Raw genomic sequence first — 20,736 nt, 5'->3', positions numbered from 1 at the left:
TTTCTATGGGGTTTGGTGTGGGAGAGTGAACGATTTACAAACTTCGGTTTCCTGTTGGAAAAGTTTTAACAGTGAGACATGAACATGTTCTTAAGATGTTGTAGACTTAAAATAACACATATTTTATTGGCTAAGTCTGTTGTACCCATGGAAATAACAGTACAAATGTTCCTTTTATGTGTATTTTTTTTTTTAATAAATACAAAGTGTATATATGAATGGGGAGCTACACCTGTTCCTTTACTCCTTTTATTTCTCCACGTTGCGGAAATGTGACGCTGAAGAGTTGCCAGGTTCGCCTCAGGCATGGCATCCCTTTCTGTTCGGCTGCCATAACGGAACTCCGCCCCCCGCCCCCTCCCTCCCCCCGTGTCTTTTTTTCCGACGGATGCTGCGGCAGTGAAGTTCACCGCGCGTGCGCATTCTCGCTCCTCTTTTTCTTGGAAGGTAAGTGTGGCATGGCGCGTGGTGCTTCCCTTGCGGGGACAAACGGATGAATTAGCGGGCTTTTAGGCGAACTCAAGGTGGGTTCGGAGGTGCTTGGGTGGCCGGGGGAGCTGTTGGGTCGAGCCCGCGGAGTAGGGGTGGTGTGTTTGCCGGGTCGATGTAGTCGACGGCGGGGCACGGACAGGGTGTGGGTACTAGGCTGAGTCTGCGGCGCGGTCTGTGGAAGTCGCTTGTCATTCTCCGCGCTAGCAGACATGGTTTTTTTTTGTTTTTTTGTCAGTAGTAACTAACTAACTTCCCCCCCGCCTCTTAAATTCCTTCCCGGTGCTCCAACTTAAATACACCGTACAAACTAACGGGTAAATAACGGTACTTGGAGACGGTGCCGAGGCCCCGCAGCGGCTATCTTTAGATATCATTTTGGACGGAGCTGAATGGACGCCGCTAGCACGGTTAGCTTGCTAAGATAACGGTCTCGTGTTCGCAGCTCGCGGTTAGCGGCTTTTTCATGTCCCGTTCAACATAGGTTTAGTGCTGTCTTACTTAACTTGAGCAGTTTAAAATCACAAAATCCACCCTAAAGTCAACTTATCGAGACCATTATTAGCACCATGTTCCGTTATCTGGCGCTGTTGCACTTAACAAAACTACAGGCCGGCTAACTTATTACTGCTAACGCCGTTAAAAGCGAATATTTTCGTTCACAAAAACAATTACATGTAGCAAATAAATAAATGTAGTTGTGTCTGTTAATTAACTTAACCGTTTTGTTTGACAGACTCGTAGCGGTGGAAGCATACATACAAGTAGTTTTCGGTGTTTCAAACGTATAATTTACTAGGCTGAAAGTTAACAAAATGATAAAAAGCACAACCAATTCAGTCGAAATCTTGCGATATCACAACGGAGGCAGCGCAGAGTGGGGGGCCCTGTAAGGACAGCAGATGCTCCGTTCTGAGTGAAACTTAATTATCGGCTCAAATTTAACCAAAAGTATTTACATTTAAATAATACTTATGTTCATTATAAACCCCCCAAAATGCGTGTTTGTGAAACTGATGTTTTCCTACAAAACGAAGCATGATTATTCAATTTTAGTCATAGTTAAGTGAAATGTATATTTTGGTGTAAAACAGCAATTGGTTGATAATGTAATAATTAATTTATGTGCAATATGAAATAATTAAACCAATAGTTGGAAAAATGTTTTTTTAAAAAAAAACAAAAAAAAAAACATGAAACTTCAATAAAAGAAATTTCGAAATGTATGTCAGGCTTCCCATTTTTATATTTTTAACAGGAGCAAACCTTTTGCACATGTGAACCAGATGCTTTTGCCCAGTATTTGCTTGTCAACGGCTGTAAATGTTACAAAAATTAAATGTAAAATGCGATTGAATTTATTTTACCCATTATATTTTATAAGTTACAGAATAAAACAAAGGATAGCCATCTTGAATCCACTTCGTATTTACCTCGTCCGTGATACAAATTACCCGTTTATGCTTACTGAAATGGGGCACCAAGTTTTTTTGTGTACCTTGTTTATTTACAGGATTTTTTTTGTATTTTAACATGTGTCCTCTGCAGCACCCCTGACGCAGCACACCATGGCAGATGATGACATCGACTTCCAGACCGTGGAGTCTGGCGCCTCCTCCACTTACCCCATGCAGTGCTCTGCTCTGCGCAAGAACGGCCACGTTGTGCTGAAGGGACGTCCTTGCAAAATCGTGGAGATGTCAACCTCCAAGACCGGCAAGCATGGACATGCTAAGGTAACAATGATGAAATCTACGGCAACTTAAGTCTACAATGTCTTCATTAGATGTTCATGTCTTTATGTCACTGTTAGACAGACTTTTCCAAGAGGAAACTTTGGTGTAGGAGAGTGAGTTTTACAAACCCAAGTCCATAGAGGAAAATCAGTGATTTTAGCTCATGGGGACACAGGAGCTGCTTGTCCTCTGCTGCCTCGTGTGGTCACTTTGTGTTACTGAGATAAATTAACGAAGGATTTTCACTGCTGAAGTGACAAAACAAGACGTTGTAACTAAGTGATGGAGGCAGCAGTGGATCAACAACTCTGATGTTAAAATCACTGATTTTCTCCATGGGGTTTGGTGTGGGAGAGTGAGTTTTTTATAAACTTCAGTTTCCTGTTGGAAAACTCTGCCATGCAGTGAGTATATTGTGTTGTACTTTTTTTTTTCTTAAAGCTGGCTACAAGTGAAGCTCAGCTTCTGCTCCAAAGATCTTTCAGAGCAGCCTGAGCCACATGGTTTAATGTGTTTGCAGTACAACTACTCAGGAGTCTTTATCTTCTAACACTCTGGGTGCTCCCACATGGACTTTGACCTGTGTGGCTTGATTCCGGGGAGAATAAGAGTCTGTCAATGTGTCAAATGTCTGTAAGAAAATCTGTACATTTTAAATTAATTGTTATGTAGTGATTTTTACACAACACCCTATTGCCACACACTGTCCTCCTCCCTCCTCCAGGTTTTTTTCAGCACTCTAACGCAAAGCCATCTTTGTCCTACAGGTTAACATGGTTGGTATCGACATCTTCACCAACAAGAAATATGAAGACATGTGCCCCTCCACCCACAACATGGATGTTCCAGCCATCAAAAGATTAGACTACCAGGTATGCTGCAGGTTGTTCTGAAAACGTCTCTCACACACGTGTCACACTGTGAGTAATTAGATAGGACATGTGACCTCAGTCCAGCTGCTGCCACTGACATATAGGGCAGAGCAGAAATTAAATGTAGTGTATCATTAAAGTTCAGTGTCAAAGTACTTAAAACAAGTTTTAAATCAATACATTCATTTAAATCTGAATCGCCCCTTCATTAATGTCAGATTATTCAAGGGCCTCAACGGGAACAAACGGCAGCAATGGCTTTAACACGGTTAACTGTCGGTAAATGAACCACTGTTTTAACCACTGTCATAGTAACACTTAACATGTGTACTTTACACGAGGTGGAGACGGGCGAAGTTGTCTGTCGCTGTGTACGTAGCAGCTGGATCTTATGATGATGGGGGGGGGGAACGCAGCAATACCACCAGAAATTGTGGGGGCAGTGTCGAGTCAACCCTACAATAACAGAGTGACTGCTGAGCGCTCGGCTTCACTCACCGTGTGCTGTGGTTTGATTTGAGGAGTTGAATCAAGTTAAGTCTCGGCCGACCTTTGTCATCACCCTCCGGTCTTTACATCCCAGCGCCACAGGCTGACTTATATGAATTCTGAGCTCAATACATTTGATTTATCATAGTTCTTACTGCTGATCCACAGCAGGGCTCTGACTGCATCGACTGAGTGTCCCTTACGACTTTGGTTAAAATCTATAAACTTGCTTCACTTTTCATTCAGGGGTAACTTGGACTTTTTAAGAAAACAATAGTGATTTGGGAAAACCTCCGATATTGGTGTTGTCGTCAGTAGTTGGAGTAATTTAGACCTGCGGGAAATGAAAGTCACTGTGGTGCTGTGTACAAAGTCTGCACTTAAGCTGGAAATATTTTTTTGAAAACCCACTAAGTGACTTAGTCCATTTATGAAGCTTTATCTGCTGTGAATAAAGTGAACGTTCACTCTTTAGTCTGGCTCCCATTTCAAACAAATGTAGGATTTATCCTCAAAATACAAAGGGTTTCCATGATTATCTGATTGCGTCTTGTTTCCTCAGCTGATCAACATCGATAACAGCTACATGTCTTTGTTGGCGGACAACGGCGATGTCAGAGAGGACCTGCGTGTCCCTGAAAATGACATCGGTAAAGAAATCGAGGCCAAGTTCAGCGCCGGTGAGGATTTTGCGGTAAGTGACGTTCATTTGAACAGGTGTGTGGTTGGTGTCTGGAATTGTGGTCTACTGTTAATTTAGTAAAACCACTCACTCTCCCACACCAAACCCCATAGAGAAAGTCAGTGATTTTAGCTTGTGGGGACACAGGAGCTGCTGGTCTACTGCTGCCTCGTGTGGTCACTTTGTGTCACTGAGGTAAATGTGAGTGAGATACTTTCAGTGCCGAAGTGACAAAATAAGGCATTTTAACTAGTGGAGGCAGCAGTGGATCAACAACTCCTGTGTGCTGTGACGTTAAAATCAATGATTTTCTCTATGGGGTTTGGCGTGGGAGAGTGAGTGGCTTACAAACTTGGAAAAGTCTTTCCAACAGTGAGATAAAGACAAACATGTTGTTTAAGATATCATAGACTTAACTGACAGATTTTATTATTTTAAGCAGCTTAATCTAAATTAAACCCACAAAGCTTGATGTTTGATGTCTGACTCTCTGCAGGTCACCGTGCTCTCTGCCATGGGCGAGGAGTGCGCTGTCGCCACCAAGGTTCTGCCCAAATAAAGTCGACAGACGTTGCTGCCCAGGGCAACACACCCCACCCACAACCCAGTCTCTTGCATTCTCATTGGTTCCTGTCACCAAAGCGTTGGCCAACGTCAATCATTGTGTTGTAATTTCTCTCTCTAACAACAATAATAATAATAATAATCATTGATGTTGTTTTTTTGTTTCTTCTTCCCGCTGCAGTTAGGACTGCGCTGTCCTTCTGCCTCATCACTCAAGTTTCTGTTGACAACAGTCGACTTTATATAAAAAAACTTGGAAAAAAAAGTTTCTCATCAGTCGCTCATTCCTGCTCATTCACGTCCTTTTGCCTTCAAAGTGTCACATTCCTGAATGTTGGAATAACAACGGGAGTTGTTGGCTTTTGTATGATTATTTTTTTATATTCTTTAGATTGAAAATAGCAGGTCTAAAAACCTTTTAGAGGGAGGGGCTTTGGAGGGGGGGGCGGGCGGGCGTCGACCCTGTAGATAGTTAAGCCTGGTTTTAGATCGTCCCACTGGCAGCCATTTTGCTTCCCCAGCCTTCGCTCTAGTTCTTCGGCGATGGCGAGCGTTTACAAGCACTTGAGGTTCAAACCCCGATCACGTCCCACCACACACCCCAGTCTGAACAGGAACAAGCTTCATTTTCTTTGTCCCTCCCCTTCAGTCTTTGCTCTGTAGAAAGTTGGAGGTTTGTCCCCAACCTTTGACCTCCTCCTCGCCTCCCACAACTACTTAAAGAAAGTTGTATTTAGTAGTGAGTCATGAGTGTGAGATGGCGTAGGCGGTGTGCAGTGAGCGCTTGTTGAGGGACTCTATTGGGTTCAGGGAGAGGGTGGTTATAAAACAAAGAGTTGCAAAGTATTTTTCTTTGGTTTTCTGTTTTTGTTTACTCGAGGCCTTTGTCACCTGACTGGAGATGACAAAATAAAAATGATTAAACAAAATGGAGAAAAAACCCCTGCAAATTCACGTCTGTCTGCTTTTGTTTCTAAAGTTAAATAAATTTTCAGAGAATGTGGAACTTAAACCTGATAATGGATATATTAGGGTGTCTGATCCCACACACGCGGACCAAATTCCCTTCAAATCCAATTACTTTTGACTGAGATATGATGGGTAATTTTTTCCACTTTTGATAAACATTAAAAAACAGGATTTCTTGAAATGTATGCTTCTGTGATGTCATCAGTCACCACAATTGGACAATTATATACTTTGGAGATCAACGACGAGTCAAAACTGTTGACAGGAAGTTGCTATTGGTAACGGGACAAACGTTACTGTTGAAAAGAAATAACTGTCTCACTACAGGATTATGTTTGGACGACTTTGTTCATGAGTGGAAAGACAAATCTTTAAAGAACAAAAGTTAGGGTTAGGAGAAGGAAAATAATTAATAAAAAAAACAGGAAAAATCACCCTCCAAATCCAGAAAAACTGAAATTATAATTATAATTATACCTTAAAAAAACAAACCCCAAAACGTCTCTAAACTGAGATTATTTTGTTGGAAAAACAGAAGCAAATTATATACAGTATTTTCTGTTTATTTTACAGTACTCTGTTTAAAATGTGATTATCAAAAATGACAATAATTTTTAGTAGGAAAAAACGCTTACATGAAACTGGAATCAAATGGACACAGTGTGTAGCAGCGACACACACACAGTTTCATGTTTTCATTCAGTCTCTGCTTTTATATGGCTCATCATTTTTATCTTCTGTGCTGTGGTGACAAAAGTGTGTGTGAATGATTAAACAGACTCAGCAGGTGTGTGTCCCACTTATGGCTGACCTTTGGACTCAAACACATACACACACACTGAACTGCTACACATTCACGCATCATCATCATTTCTCAGGTTTGTTTGTTTATGTTTTTGTTTTTACAGTGTGATATCAACATATCCGCTGATTTTCTGGGTTAAAACACCTTTGCTTGCGTTTCAAGAAACACTTTCATTAGTCAAATCGAGTCATTTTCCACTTAAAAGTGGAATCACTCTGTGTGTTTTACCTCCTGCCGTCGTCACACTGGCGTTGCCACCAAATTGGGGAAGGACGTACAGTACGTTTGACGTCACGCCTGCGTCACATCCACTTCCTTCTTTCCCTCCCGATCGCTCAACATGGCGCCGGTGAGTCCATCGAGCTCCCCTCGAAAATACTCGTTTTTTAACGTTTTCTTAGTTGCTTTGGTCAATTACGCAACGTTTAACCAATTTAATAATCAAACAATCAAATTGTATAAGTATGTTTGTGAACCTTAATGACTTTTAATGAGTGTTAACGCGTGAGTTTTACGCCACGTTACACTTACACGTGCACCATTCATTTGTTTGACCTGAGACGGGACTCCATAGGAAAAAAATATTTTAAAATAAACATTACTTTTTGCTCTGACGTCTGTAAATATGTTCTTCGCATGTTAGCCGAAGTGGACCATAGTGGTAATTAGTCAGTTCAGCATAATTATAATGTTTTAAAAGTTAACGGTTTGATAATTTTAGGAAATCTTTCTTTAAAAGCAGCCATTTATTGAGTAGAATGCAGCGTCTGTATGACTGTATGTTACTACATATTGTAACTCTTACTCGTTTATGTTTTAAATTTGTTATGGTGTCATTTTAATGTAATCGTGTTTTTAAATAAGAATTGAAAACTAGTGCAGTGTGTGCCCAATATGGATTATATAGAATTTTGTATTCACTGATGTTTCAATTTGTCGACATGTTAGGGTTTCTATTGTATTTTATAATTTTCAGTTCATGTGTAAAGTAATGGTGAGTTTGGTGTTCATTTCACAGATTAAACACATCAAACAGAAGAGGCCGACTGTAGGAAAGAAGTCCAGAAAGGGAGCATCATGGAAGTTCACCTTAGACCTGACTCATCCTGTCGAGGATGGGATCCTGGACTCTGCCAACTTTGTAAGTCTACTGTGGCTGTGGATTGATGTAAATAGGTCGTTTACTGTGGGGAAAAAGTTACCTGTTGCAGTAGGGAATGGGGATATTTTGTGTTCTTTCAAAGTGTAGTTGTGCTTGATTAGTGAATATGTGACTGTTTCTGTTTGAAAAACAGATTTCAACCACTTAACTAAAGACTGCTGTAATAAAATCGATCATTTTAAGCCTCTGGTATCTCAAGAACATGTTCACAACTCCCATACCAAACCCCATGGAGAGAATCAGTGATTTTAACATCACAGGAGTTGTTGAACCAAAGCTGCCTCCATCACTAAGTTCAAATGTCTTATTTTGTCACTTCAGCATTTGAAATTCTTCAAACTTAAAAGTGACACAACGTGACCGCATGAGGCAGCAGTTGACCAGCAGTTCCAGTGTCCCTGTGAGCTTAAATCACTGATTTTCTCTATGGGGTTTGGTGTGGGAGAGTGAGTGGTTTACAAACTTCAGTTTCCTGTTGGAAAAATCTGTCTCACAGTGAGATAAAGACATGAACATGTTCTTAAGTTATGCTCTGATTGTGGCAGATATGTTTATTTTGAGGAACATAAGGGGGTGCTCATCCACCCAATACAGAATCATACACTATCCCTGTTACTGCAGAGCTCTTTGGTGAAGCAGCTAACCGTGTGTCTGGACTAGGGCTTCCTTCCCTAGCTCCGTATTTACTAGGGTTCTCTTCCCTAGTGCGTCACTCTGCTCTGTTCAATAGGAAATCTTCCTCAAGGAGAGGATTAAGGTGAACGGGAAGACGGGGAACCTGGGAAATATCGTCCAGGTCGGCCGCATGAAGAACAAGATCAATGTCACGTCGGAGAAGCAGTTCTCAAAAAGGTCTGAGAGATCCATGTGATTTCATTTAAAGTTAATTTAATTTACGCAACACTATTGACGTAGCTCTTTCCCCCTCCTTCTCTGCTCAGGTACCTGAAGTACTTGACTAAAAAGTACCTGAAGAAGAACAACCTGCGTGACTGGCTGAGAGTGGTGGCATCAGACAAGGAGACGTACGAGCTGCGCTACTTCCAGATCAGTCAGGACGACGAGGAGTCGGAGGCAGACGAGTGAAAACAACGACACCCGGTGGCTGTTTCTGTGTGTGTGCGGAGAGACGAGAGAATAAAAGTGGAAAAAAGTTTTTCTGTCCTGGTTTTTATTTTGGTCCATGATTTTGAAAAAAGGAGCGACAGGTACGTCACACAAACATCACTCACTCAGTCACTCACTGGTGGTGGTTTTTGCTTTTAAATGTGTGGGTGAAAGGATTTAGACACAGTGTTTGTCAAACCTGGAAATGATGATGATGTTTTGTTCACACACACACTGATTGAGTTTTAATGATTTCTTTGTTTTATGGAGCAAAGAAATAAAGAAAATATTTACATTTAAGAAGCCATATAAATAGACTGATTAGTTGATGATTGAAACGGCTGACAATCACTCCATCGAATTATTTATAATCAAGTGATTTCTGTCAATGTTTTACTGCAGGAGGAAAGAACAGTCCTAAAATGTAAGCTTTAGTATGAGACTGGACTAATCTGAATATATCTTTGTCTTCTGACCTTGTGGAATCGTCCACACTGGACATCTGTACAGACAAAATGGCCGACTTTCAACTCGTCTTTAATTAAAAAACAAACACGCCATCAGACCGGATATATATTGGGGGAAACAATTAAGGTTTAATATTCTTGTTCATACACTGAGCCCTCCTAAATGTTAACCTCATGGTGACCACTAGGTGGTGCACAACATTATTTTATAGTGGAGGGAGTTTTTTTCAATTCGTTTCTGATTCAATGGATTGTTTTTTATTGTAAATGGTGTGTGTGTGTGTGTGTGGCTGTAGCTGTAGCTGTAAAAGATGTTTTGACCACTTCACACTGAGGACATGACACTGTCTCCTCCAGTAGTTTTTATGATTTATCTTCTGTTTAAATGTCTTCAGGCTGGAGACAAAAAAAACCTTTATACTCTTAAACAGAGAAGGATGTTTTACTTTATCGCTGTTGTGTGTGTGTGTGTGGGGACATCATGTCATCAACTTTAAAGGACTTGTGTCCAAGTTTAAAACCTGGTTTTCTGCTGAGACGGAGGTAAACGCTCAGGGTTAGACACTGAGTTGTGATAGTTAAGGTTAAGTTAAGGGGTGTCCTCACTGACATCTGTACAGGACTGTGTGTTGGACGGTGTCCCACTTGCTCATCTGTTGTGTATAAAACTCACAGCCTGAGGAATTCTCAGCTGACGTGACTGAATTTTCTTTCTCTCGGGCGACGATTTAAACTCAATCTTCGACGACAAAACGCCACAGAAGTCAGTCTCCACTCTGCTTTTTAACGTCCACACTGTCCTTTGGACAACAGACGTTCTTTTAAACCTGGATTTATTAGATTTAAAGTTTGGAGTAAAAAATTTTTTTGTTCTATCAATAACTGTAAATGCACATTAATCAACCATAATCAAGCATTTCTTAACCCTTGTCCCACTACAAGGAACATTAGTAATGGTTAAATGCTTAATTAAAGTGAAGTAATGCTTGTTTTGTACATTTTTAAGTTCTCGTTCAGGGATGCATATTTTATACTTCACAATAAGGTTCACAAGGAACTAAATTAATAAATATTTTATAAGTAAATCAGTTTCAACCCAGGTTGAAGCAGGAAAAAAGTGTTTTTTTTTGTCATTTTAATATTAAAACCTCATTATTTAGCTGATTTTACTGAACTTGGGCTTTTATTTTGAAGGTTTGACTCTTAAAAGCGCCTCTAGGAAACTGTGAGGTGTGTGTGTGTGTGTGTGTAAACTGAGCTCAGGTGTCGAGTTACACTTGGTAATAAACACACTGTAAAACAGAGTGACTTCATTCAGTGTGGAGATGTTTTAGTTTCAGCATCAGTGAAGGAAAAACATGATTTAATAATATAAAAACAGAAATAAGGTGTTTGATGGAGGGTCACAAGGGTTTTTCTTGGCCTACATTTGTCCATAAAACAGAATGTAACGCGTTCCTGAACCACCTCCTCAGCCTAGACATTGTCCTCCGTCCACTTGTCCTATGTTCTTTTGCTCCATCTCTTCATCTTTCTTTGTCTTCTTTCATTGTTGCAGCTACAAAATGTGTTCAACCAATCAGAGTTCTTCAGCACATAGCCGCGCCCCTCTAAAAGAACTGACTCAAGTTTTCTCTAGTGAAGGTTTGGGGTCAAGGTTTTTTTCCAGGGTAATTTCAGTTGAAACGCACCAAGGTTTTTCAAAGTAAAAGCCTAGTGTTTCTCCTCTTTACACATTTATATGCGTTAGAACATGAACAGTGTTTGGAGACATTTTGGGGGAGTTTGTAGCTTTTCTCAGTGAAAACACAATAGTTTTTTTTAATAGAAAACGTAAAGAACAAAGGTTTCCCAGTAAAACAGGGTTCCTACGCTTCACACAGGAAGTGAGACAGAAGGACAACGGCAACACTGAGCCATTAAAGTGAAAACACACACAAATTTAAAATCTACTGACGGGAAAAATGCTAATTGTCTCCCTGCTCTGCTGCTGTATACACAAACACTCCCTCAGTCAGGTCTGATAGTTTAGTCTGTTTTTCAGATGAAGGACACAGAAAAACAGATGACGTCACTTTGTTTCTGTTCACGGAGAAACAGGCTGAGAGTTACGTACTACAGCTTTAAAGCAGGTTCACACTAAAGAGGTAAAAACACACATATACGCACTCACACTGACATTCACACACACACTGACACTGACTCCCACAAACACACACACCTGTCTCTGTTGCGTCTCTGGTGTTGAATATTTGATCACATGAGGTCACATGATATCAGGTCCGAATGATCATCTTCTTCATCATCATCATCATCATCATTGTTAACTGAGGAGGGCGATCAACACTGTGGGTCAACAGTAGAGAGAGTTTTTAATCAGAGTTAACTTTCAAATATCTTTAAACCTCCTGCATGTTTCACTTTTAAAGGGACAGTTCACTTTAGTTTGCAAAGAAAAAAAATAATTTTAGCCAACTAAAGTCTGTAAACCGGTGGTGTGGGAGAGTGAGTGGTTTATTTTCCGTCACAAAAACATCTGTCGAATGGAGAAATCATTTGTTTCGTGGAGTTGCTTCAAGTTCCCAGTTGGGAACGCAACCATGAAGCCTCCGTGTTTTATGTTGGTTCTTAGCAGCAGGGGGCGCCACAGTCCCCTCCTCATAAAACCACACCTTAAAAACCACCTGAACGATTCCTTTACAGATACTAAGCCGCTTCAAAGTCTCTGGTTCAGTTCTAGTTTCCGTTGTGAAACTGGATCCTCAGACTTCATCAATGTTTCAGAGAGAGAGTCTCGCTCGAGTGAGTGAGGAGAACAGCTGATGGTGTTTCTTCATCTCTCTTCCTCTGTCACACTCCTGCTGCAGGTCAGAACACTCTGACAGAGAGAGAGAAGCTCCTGGTGAGGATGACCGGATGATGGAGGGAGTGAAACTCACACCAAACACAGCCTGCTGAGATAAAACCGTGGCAGCGATGGCGGCGTGGCTGGGCCGTGTCTCTCTGGGCGACGCATGGTTCAACATGTGCAGCCGTCTGCTGAGGACCAAGCCCGTGGGCTCCATGGCTCACGAATCGGACGACCTCACCGAGCTCGGCGAGGGCTCGCCGGTCGGCCTGGCCAAGGTCCTGACCACCGTGGACCTGGTGTCGCTCGGCGTGGGCAGCTGCGTCGGCACGGGGATGTATGTGGTCGCCGGGCTGGTCGCCAAGGCCATGGCTGGGCCCGGGGTCATCTTGTCGTTTATCATCGCAGCCGTGGCATCGATACTGTCAGGTGAGATGGAGTGGTTCATTTGAAAATAATTGAAAGGTTAAAAGTCAAGATTTTTGCCTAACCTATTAAAATCTACATCAGTTTAAGTTTACGATATCTTTAAGGACACGTTTACGTCTTTATCTCACTGTTAGACAGGCTTTTCTGACAGTGATTTTAACATCACACACTCAGGAGTTGTCTTAGGGATGTCTGTCATCACTAAGTTCATATGTCTTATTTTGTCAATTCAACTTTAAAAATGCTGCATTTGGATTTACTTCAGTGACACGAAGTGACCACACGAGGCAGCAGTAGACCAGCAGCTCCTGTGTCCCTGCGAGCTAAAATCACTGATTTTCTCTATGGGGTTTGGTGTGGGAGAGTGAGTGGTTTACAAACTCCAGTTTCCTGTTGGAAAGTCTGTCTAACAGTGAGATAAAGACGTTCTTGAGATATTTTAGACTTAAGGTGACATAGATTTTAGTACATCAGTCTTTTGTTAAATTGCTAAACTCGCACTAAGCTAACTTATATAGGAAATTGTTACTTATTTATTAAAAAGTATAATAGTCAGCTGTTTGTAATTTGAAAGCCCACATATTCACACGTTCATCTCCGTGTGTGAACACTGTCTTTAAGGCGTGTGCTACGCAGAGTTTGGCGTCCGCGTGCCCAAAACCACCGGCTCCGCCTACACCTACAGTTACGTGACAGTGGGGGAGTTTGTGGCGTTCTTCATTGGCTGGAACCTGATCCTGGAGTACCTGATCGGCACGGCGGCGGGCGCCTCAGCCCTCAGCAGCATGTTCGACTCCCTGGCCAATCACAGCATCAGCAGCTACATGATCACACACCTGGGCACGCTCCGAGGACTCGGTCGGTACCAAGTTTTAAAATGCTGATTCATCATCTCAAACATGACTTGGTTTGTTTCCTCCAATGTCGCCTTGACTCGCTGACTTTTTAACAGCACTCTCTTTAATTGTGTCCTCCTCTGCCCCTCACACCTGCTGCTGTGGCGTCTCAGGTAAAGGTGAGGACACATACCCAGACGTCCTGGCGCTCTTCATCGCCTTGCTGGTGACCGCCATCATCGCGCTCGGCGTGCGAAACTCGGTCGGCTTCAACAATGTCCTGAACGTGGTCAACCTGGTCGTGTGGGTGTTCACCGTCATCGCTGGACTTTTCTTCGTCTCCATCAGCAACTGGGAGGGTGGCGACTTCCTGCCGTACGGCTGGTCGGGGGTGAGACACTGCCCCCCGTGGCTCCGGGTGTTATTGAGGTTTAATTTGAGCAGGTGGTTGATGAGTTGTTCTGTGTGCAGGTGATGAAAGGCGCCGCCACCTGTTTCTACGCCTTCATCGGCTTCGACATCATCGCGACGACGGGAGAGGAAGCGAAAGACCCGAACACGTCCATCCCGTACGCCATCACCGCCTCGCTGGTCACATGTCTCACCGCCTACGTGTCGGTGAGCGAGCGACGTTTTCTAGACTCTGTGGTTTGGTCGGTTACAGTCACGCAGAACATTCAGGACACGTTTCATGTGTGAACAGGTGAGCGTGATCCTGACTCTCATGGTTCCCTACAACCTCATCGACGGCTCGGCTCCTCTCATGGAGATGTTCGCTGACCACGGCTTCCTGTGGGGGAAGTACACGGTGGCTGTCGGCGCCATCGCCGGACTCACCGTGTCTCTGCTGGGATCTCTGTTCCCGATGCCAAGGGTCATCTATGCTATGTCACGAGATGGACTGCTGTTCAGGTGGGAGGAGACACGGGAGACATCACTCACTCTCCCATCACTTTGTGTCACTGGAGTTAAACTGAACAAAGTAATCAAAATGAATCAAAATAAGACGTGAACTTAGTGATGGAGGCAGCAGTGGATCAACAACTCCTGTGTGTTTGTGTGTGTGTGATATTAAAATCACAGATTTTCTCTCTGGGGTTTGGTGTGTGAGAGAGTGGTTTATGACCTTCAGTGAGATAAAGACGTGAACGTGTTCTTAAACATATCATAGACTTAGTAGAATTATTTAGAATCCATTTTGTCCATGTTTTCATGGATTGAACTCCCTCTTTGACCCCTGTCGTCTGCAGGTTCCTGTCCCACGTGTCGGCGCTCACACACACCCCTGCGGTGGCGTGTGTGGTCTCAGGCAGCTTCGCCGCCGTCCTCGCTCTGCTGGTGAGCCTGCGTGACCTGATCGAGATGATGTCCATCGGCACGCTGCTGGCCTACACCCTGGTCAGTGTGTGCGTCCTCTTACTGCGCTACCAGCCCGACGAGCACGCCGACGCCCACCAGGTCAACTCTGTGGAGGTGGACGGCGTCACAGCGCACCGGGACTACGGAGTCACCGCCAAAGACGACCAGATGCTGATTGACGAGGGCGGGTCGTCGTCCTATCACAGGGGCGGGACTGATGGAGAGGGAGACGACTCTGACTTCCACACGGGCCACGCCTCGCTGCTGAAAAGACTTCTGGGAGGTCACTACTACACGCTGAGGTTGAGGCTGGGGATGCCAGACGCGTCGGCGCGGCCCACACCGTCCACCGGCCGTACGGTGACCCACTGCACCCTTGTTCTCTTCTTCATGTCCTTCCTCCTGTGGTCCACCGTGATATTCGGTGTGGAGCAGGGCACCTGGGTGGAGGCAGGGTTCTCAGGACTGCTGGCCATGGCGATGGCAGGTTCCATGGTGAAGCTATTGATCGTGATCATACAGCAGCCGGAGAGCTCGCAGAAGCTTCCCTACATGGCGCCGTGTGTGCCCTTTGTCCCCGCCGCGGCCATATTGGTCAACAGCTACCTCATGCTCAAACTATCTCCTCTCACCTGGGCCAGATTCACCATCTGGTGCCTGATCGGTGAGTAAAAAACCCTCAGTCTGTGTAGTGTAAGAATGTCTGGAGGCATTTGGAAACAAGGATGAAGTGGTTAGATTTGGTCGTCTGGTCGTCTTACCCTGGTCGTCTTACCTGGGACATTATCAAAAACTGATTTTAGTCAAAAACTCAACGTCTTCTTAAGTCTACGATGTCTTAAGAACACGTGTGGGAGAGTGAGTGATTTACAAACTTCATTTTCCTGTACTAACAGTGAGATAAAGACATGAACATGTTCTTAAAGATAACTTTGAGACCGACTTGAGTTGACCTTTACTTTAATCACCCCTTTAATTTTTATATTTAACAGTTTACGGAGATTCTTCTCTCTCTTTAAAAGGTTTTAGTTTGTGTTGATTATTCTTCAGGATCCTTCATATAAAGGTGACTGTGTTATTGTCAACAAACTCTATCATACTGCCTCAGGGTAAGCACTAAATAGTAGCAGCAGAGTGTTTTCACCATCTTTACTACACCAGAAACCACATCACGATCACCTGCGTGTGAAGTAAAACCACATGAAGCCTGGTGAACAGATGACGGCTGATAACGTGTCTCCACGTGGACACTTTCTCTGCGTGACGTCTGCACCTGCCCGAGGTTCAAACACTCGTCTGCTTTGAATAAGATACTGCCACCATATTCATTGATGCGCCTGGTAGTTCGACACCAGCTCTGACAGGAGTCTGCGATATCTCAGGAACATGTTCATCACTCACACCAAACCCCATAGAGAAAATCAGTGATTTTAACGTCACACACACACACACACAGGAGTTGTTGATCCACTGCTGCCTCCATCACTAAGTTGAAATGTCTTAGTTTGTCTTTTCAGCATTTACTGTCCTTCATTTATGTTCAGATTTACCTCAGTGACACAAAGTGACCACACGAGGCAGCAGTAGACCAGCAGCTCCTGTGTCCCTGCAAGCTAAAATCACTGATTTTCTCCATGGGCTTTGGTGTGGGAGAGTGAGCAGATTACAAACTGAAATGTATATTTTTAGATGTCAGAAACACATAAAACAAAGTGAAGTGTCCCTTTAACCTCTCAGGTTTGTTGATCTACGGTTGTTACGGGGTGTGGCACAGCGCACTGGAGCTCAGCGCCCGCGAGCAGCAGGCACACGCCAGCTCCTACCAGCGCTACGACGACCACCTGGATGACACCTTCTCCCCCGACGACGACCTTTACCCCCAGGAACAGGACGAGGCGCCGTACCAGGGCTGGTCCGCCCCGGAGGAGAGGGGCTACCACTACCAGCACCAGCAGAGGGACCAGTATGAGGAGCCGGAGGAGAGCGGGGGCGACCAGCACGGCTACCAGTCCGGATCCGGAGGCCGTTCTACGAGCAGAGGAGACCGGTCCACAGGAAGGACCAATCACGGCTTTGACGCGGGAGACGAGGACGACTGAAGTGTCTCCTCCCAACACGTCAAAGACTTATTTCATATTTCACATGAGACGCTAAAGAGGCTCTTTGAGCAGCAGCCATTTAAATGACGTGGAGTGTCCAGTCTGGCCAGTAGGGGGCAGATCACGTGGAAATAAAACGCTTGAAATTATATCAGTTTCATTAGATTTAATATAGATCAATATATAGTTTATGATAAAAACAAATGTATGTTATAAATCTATAAATTAAAAAGAATAAAATGGGGTGTGGGAAAGTAGCCCATGAACCGCAAGTTTGACACCTCTGGTTTTAACAATCCTATTAATTAATTTAATTATTTTTAAGGCATTGGGAATGTGGTAAAAGTGACGTTAAGTCCAAATCATAGATGTTTTTAAAAATGGACGTCTTTATTCAGTTGTGAAGAAAAAGTGTCTCAGTTAGCCACCAGGGGGCCACTCTTGAAAATTAGCTTCTACGTCTCGCGTGAGTTCATGGTTTTAGTAAACAATACACAATAGCTAGCCAGAAACATATTAGCATCCCCTCGACAGCAATGTAAATCCCAGTTCCGTCTTCCGATATTAATGGGACGGCCTTTACTCCTGTGATCCACCTGCCTAATCCTGTGACCGGTATCAAAATGGCCGCCGTGACCTGTGACAAAATGGCTGCTGTGCAAAGAGTCGTTTTCTGATTTACAGGTACAGTACGCAGGATTTTCTTTATTTTTTGGGACATTATTGATCCACAGCCTGTTTTTTAAAGGAATAGTGACATTATTTTTTCTTGAGTTGTTTTTGTTTGTTTTTCTTATGTCTTTTTTGGAGTGAATGATATTTACAATGGTGTTTGACTGCCGACCTTGTTTGTCAATAAATGTCTTCACGATTGAAAAATGATTTATTAAAAAAAAAAAACAATCTTAAAAACACAACGACACAGTTAATACAGTTTGATTACATCGTGGATAATATACGTTTAAAAAGAACAAAGAAAAACATTTTGATAAAATGTGAGCAGGTAAGTGATTAAAGGTCCAGTCTGTAACATTTGTTTATTGGCAGGAAATTAAAATACTTGCCATGAGTATGTTTGTGTACATGTATATTTGCGTTAGAATAAAAGTCGTATGGTTTTCTTAGCATTAGATTTTGACTTTAACGTGTACTTAAGATGAGGGCCTTGCGTTACAGGGGCGGCCATTTTGTGCCACTATAGAAACTACTTTTAACGACCGTTTGCAAACCCTTACCCTTTCTGGTCTGTGAAGGCCACAACGACAGTGGGGTCACTAATTCGTACACGCTGGACCTTTAACATCAAAGATACATAAAATGCATACATTAAAAAATTTAAAACTGAAGACAAAACAAAATGTTGCAGTTTAGCGTTTCTTCCTGATTCTGTATTTACAGCAAAACTACGCGTTTTCTCATCATTCTGAACACAAGATTGCAAACTGCAAACTTCATGTTCATCTGATGATGAAACAATTTTGGTTTTTAATGTTTTGGTTTTTTTTAACGCGAAAAATTTGTCAGAGCCAGTCGAGACGAGCAGTTCATGAGTGGACGGAGCAAACACAGGTCATAATCAATGTCGTCCTTATTTTGTACGAAAGTCTAGCAACCGTGATTTGAGATTTACGATTTGAGAAGTTTTCAGCGGCGTGCTTGCCGTTTAAATGTTAGCATGTTGGTTTATTCACCGGAAGAAACCGAGAACTTTTACAAAGACAAGTCAAAGAATTCTTAACAACAACATTTAGTACTAATTTACGTTCTTACAATTTTTGAAAACATTAGTGAAAGTTTTCTGAAATAATCTGTTTGAGACTTAGCCATAAGTCAATTAATTAAATTATCACTGAATGTCGCAAATCTCTTTTCTAAACACATGTGGACGCGTCTCACACCATGGCGCTCTTGGCGTGGTTGGCGGGTGGGTCGATGGGCGCGGCCGCCCCGCGCTGTCTGGAGTAGTAGAAGCTGTTTTCTCTGCTCGGGGGCCGGATGTCGTTGCCGTGGCAACACAGGATCATGAAGCCGCCCACGAGACAGAGACTGGCACCGATCCAGCCAGCGTAGAGCGAGAATCCGAAGGACATGAGACCCTCGTTCTGGTAAGAACCGATGGGGAACCAGACGGTGGAGACGATGGCGCACACGGCTGTGAGGGACACAAGAGACACAAGAGACAAGGTTTAGGTCTGCACACATGTGTCTGTCCCTCAGGCTGTGGACAGGAAGTTCAATAGTCTAAAGAACCTGAACCTGACAACCGTTTGTCCTCCCACTGCAACAGCTGTGAAAGATGTGGACATCCATTGTCCATGTTTCCAAAATGAAAACTGTCCTCTAAAGCCAAATTATTGTCCTTAAACTACTATCCTCTAATCCAAACTACTGTCCCTGAATGTCCTTTGAAAGCAACTACAGTCCTCTTAAAAGAGTGTATTTTATTAAACTCTTCTGATTTTCAAGGTCTGACAAAAAATGTAAAGATCAGAATTATGTCTCTCTGTCTGTCTCTCTCCTCACCCATCAGGATGAAAAGGGCTCCGCCCACTCGCGCCCGCCTCACTTTATTGGCTGAGGGGTCGTTCTGCAGTCTGATGCAGGACATAGACATGATGACGAGCATCATGGCGGGAAGACCGAGGAGACACGCGCAGATCATCAGAGCGCGAGCCGTCTGCACGTACGCTGAGACACAAGAGAGGACAGAGGAGACATAGGAGAGCATAGAGGAAACAGAGGAAAGGACAGAGGAGACACAGGAGAGGACAGAGGAGACAGAGGAAACAGAGGAGAGGACGAGGGTTAATAACTGTGCCATCTGTTTCATTTAAAGGCAGAGTTCAGGCTTTTTGAGGTGTTGTGAGCGCCCTCTGCTGCTGAGACACAGGTTCACTCAATATCACCAACATGTTCACGTCTTTAGCTCACTGAGACAGACTTTTCCAACAGGAAACTGAAGTTTGTAAACCACCCACTCTCTGAGGTTTGGTGTGGGAGAGTGAGTGGTTTACAAACTTCAGTTTCCTGTTGGAAAAGTCTGTCTCACAGTGAAATAAAGAGGTGAACATGTTCTTAAGACTGGTAAGACTGATTAACATTAACTGATACATATTTGTTCAGTTGATTTTGCGTCTCTAAATCATACAAACACACTTAAAAAACTGAATTATCCCTTTAAAGCTTTAATTATCTGTCTCACACATTGTCTCTCTCTCTCACCGGGCAGACTGAGGATCTGGTTTAGCGCCACACAGTGCGACAGTGACGGGGAGATGACGCACTCTGCCCACAGACCGCGCGAGCCCAGCTCGTCCATCCGCACGCATGTGGTCACCGTGTAGTCGCAGGTGCGCACCCAGTCGTTGGTGACCGTGGCGACGATGACGCCGACCCAGCCCGCGCAGCTCGCCGCGCACCCGGTGAGCTGCCTGCACACCAGCGCCATGTGGAGCCGCCGCCGTGCGCTTTTACGCACTCCAAAAAAAAAAAAAAAGATGAGAAAAAAGAAAAGCAAACTGTCTGGTGAGTTTAAAAAAAATTGTTTCTGGGTTCGTTTTCTGTCTGAAAAACATAAAAATATAAAAATATCTAATTTACAGCTCGAGAAAGTAAAGAAAAAAAGTTTTATCACGCGCCAAATGATTTGATAATCTGCGTCAGGTAAACTGAGACACTGAAAAAACTTCAAATATACAATAACTCAATTTGCTGTTTATTATTTAAAATGAATCCTTGTTAATTCTGTGAAAATTAAAGAGTAAATCCCGCTGCGTCTGTCAGTGCGCCCCGGGCTGATGCGTGCGCTCAAGCTCACAATCAC

At 43.4% G+C, this 20,736-nt stretch overlaps 4 protein-coding genes across 5 annotated transcripts; 3 read left to right on the top strand and 1 right to left on the bottom strand.

The window, feature by feature from the left end:
* Positions 1-382: 382 nt before the first annotated feature.
* LOC122778160 (eukaryotic translation initiation factor 5A-1-like) lies at positions 383-5,782 on the top strand. 2 transcript variants are annotated; one of them, XM_044039779.1, is made up of 5 exons: positions 383-447; positions 2,038-2,225; positions 2,993-3,097; positions 4,149-4,280; positions 4,765-5,782. In XM_044039779.1, the coding sequence occupies exons 2-5, from the start codon at positions 2,058-2,060 to the stop codon at positions 4,825-4,827; spliced, it is 468 nt and encodes a 155-aa protein (XP_043895714.1). In that variant the 5' UTR covers positions 383-447; positions 2,038-2,057; the 3' UTR covers positions 4,828-5,782. The 2 variants fall into 2 exon arrangements, with proteins under 2 accessions (XP_043895714.1, XP_043895722.1); XM_044039787.1 differs by lacking the exon at positions 383-447 and adding an exon at positions 502-524.
* Positions 5,783-6,850: 1,068 nt separating this feature from the next.
* rpl22l1 (ribosomal protein L22-like 1) lies at positions 6,851-8,942 on the top strand. Its single transcript, XM_044045466.1, has 4 exons — positions 6,851-6,955; positions 7,625-7,747; positions 8,499-8,620; positions 8,710-8,942. The coding sequence occupies exons 1-4, from the start codon at positions 6,947-6,949 to the stop codon at positions 8,852-8,854; spliced, it is 399 nt and encodes a 132-aa protein (XP_043901401.1). The 5' UTR covers positions 6,851-6,946; the 3' UTR covers positions 8,855-8,942.
* A 2,522-nt stretch (positions 8,943-11,464) lies between these two features.
* Positions 11,465-17,699, top strand: LOC122780666 (probable cationic amino acid transporter). Its single transcript, XM_044043834.1, has 8 exons — positions 11,465-11,489; positions 12,210-12,619; positions 13,241-13,477; positions 13,629-13,846; positions 13,927-14,073; positions 14,159-14,367; positions 14,706-15,478; positions 16,552-17,699. Exons 2-8 carry the CDS (start codon positions 12,319-12,321, stop codon positions 16,911-16,913), a joined length of 2,247 nt encoding a protein of 748 aa, XP_043899769.1. The 5' UTR covers positions 11,465-11,489; positions 12,210-12,318; the 3' UTR covers positions 16,914-17,699.
* A 108-nt stretch (positions 17,700-17,807) lies between these two features.
* Positions 17,808-20,434, bottom strand: LOC122780728 (claudin-11-like). Its single transcript, XM_044043968.1, has 3 exons — positions 20,136-20,434; positions 19,437-19,601; positions 17,808-19,065 (listed from the first exon to the last, which is right to left on the bottom strand). Exons 1-3 carry the CDS (start codon positions 20,359-20,361, stop codon positions 18,806-18,808), a joined length of 651 nt encoding a protein of 216 aa, XP_043899903.1. The 5' UTR covers positions 20,362-20,434; the 3' UTR covers positions 17,808-18,805.
* Positions 20,435-20,736: the final 302 nt, after the last annotated feature.

Source organism: Solea senegalensis, linkage group LG1 (genome assembly GCF_019176455.1).
Source record: "Solea senegalensis isolate Sse05_10M linkage group LG1, IFAPA_SoseM_1, whole genome shotgun sequence".
NCBI classification, from domain to species: domain Eukaryota; kingdom Metazoa; phylum Chordata; class Actinopteri; order Pleuronectiformes; family Soleidae; genus Solea; species Solea senegalensis.
Note: the sequence above shows the minus strand (reverse complement) of the source record. Positions and strands in the feature narration are given on the sequence as shown.

Bases quoted from the DNA above. Each gene is read 5' to 3' on its own strand.
- LOC122778160 (XM_044039779.1), top strand. From the start codon at position 2,058: ATGGCAGATGATGACATCGACTTCCAGACCGTGGAGTCTGGCGCCTCC. The intron at 2,226-2,992 runs GTAACAATGATG...TTTGTCCTACAG, and splicing joins GCAAGCATGGACATGCTAAG to GTTAACATGGTTGGTATCGA. The intron at 3,098-4,148 runs GTATGCTGCAGG...TTGTTTCCTCAG, and splicing joins TCAAAAGATTAGACTACCAG to CTGATCAACATCGATAACAG.
- rpl22l1 (XM_044045466.1), top strand. The intron at 7,748-8,498 runs GTAAGTCTACTG...TCTGTTCAATAG, and splicing joins TCCTGGACTCTGCCAACTTT to GAAATCTTCCTCAAGGAGAG. The intron at 8,621-8,709 runs GTCTGAGAGATC...TTCTCTGCTCAG, and splicing joins GAGAAGCAGTTCTCAAAAAG to GTACCTGAAGTACTTGACTA.
- LOC122780666 (XM_044043834.1), top strand. From the start codon at position 12,319: ATGGCGGCGTGGCTGGGCCGTGTCTCTCTGGGCGACGCATGGTTCAAC. The intron at 13,478-13,628 runs GTCGGTACCAAG...GTGGCGTCTCAG, and splicing joins GGGCACGCTCCGAGGACTCG to GTAAAGGTGAGGACACATAC. The intron at 14,074-14,158 runs GTGAGCGAGCGA...ATGTGTGAACAG, and splicing joins GTCTCACCGCCTACGTGTCG to GTGAGCGTGATCCTGACTCT.
- LOC122780728 (XM_044043968.1), bottom strand. From the start codon at position 20,361: ATGGCGCTGGTGTGCAGGCAGCTCACCGGGTGCGCGGCGAGCTGCGCG. The intron at 19,602-20,135 runs GTGAGAGAGAGA...CTTGTGTCTCAG, and splicing joins CCAGATCCTCAGTCTGCCCG to CGTACGTGCAGACGGCTCGC. The intron at 19,066-19,436 runs GTGAGGAGAGAG...TGTCCCTCACAG, and splicing joins AGCCCTTTTCATCCTGATGG to CCGTGTGCGCCATCGTCTCC.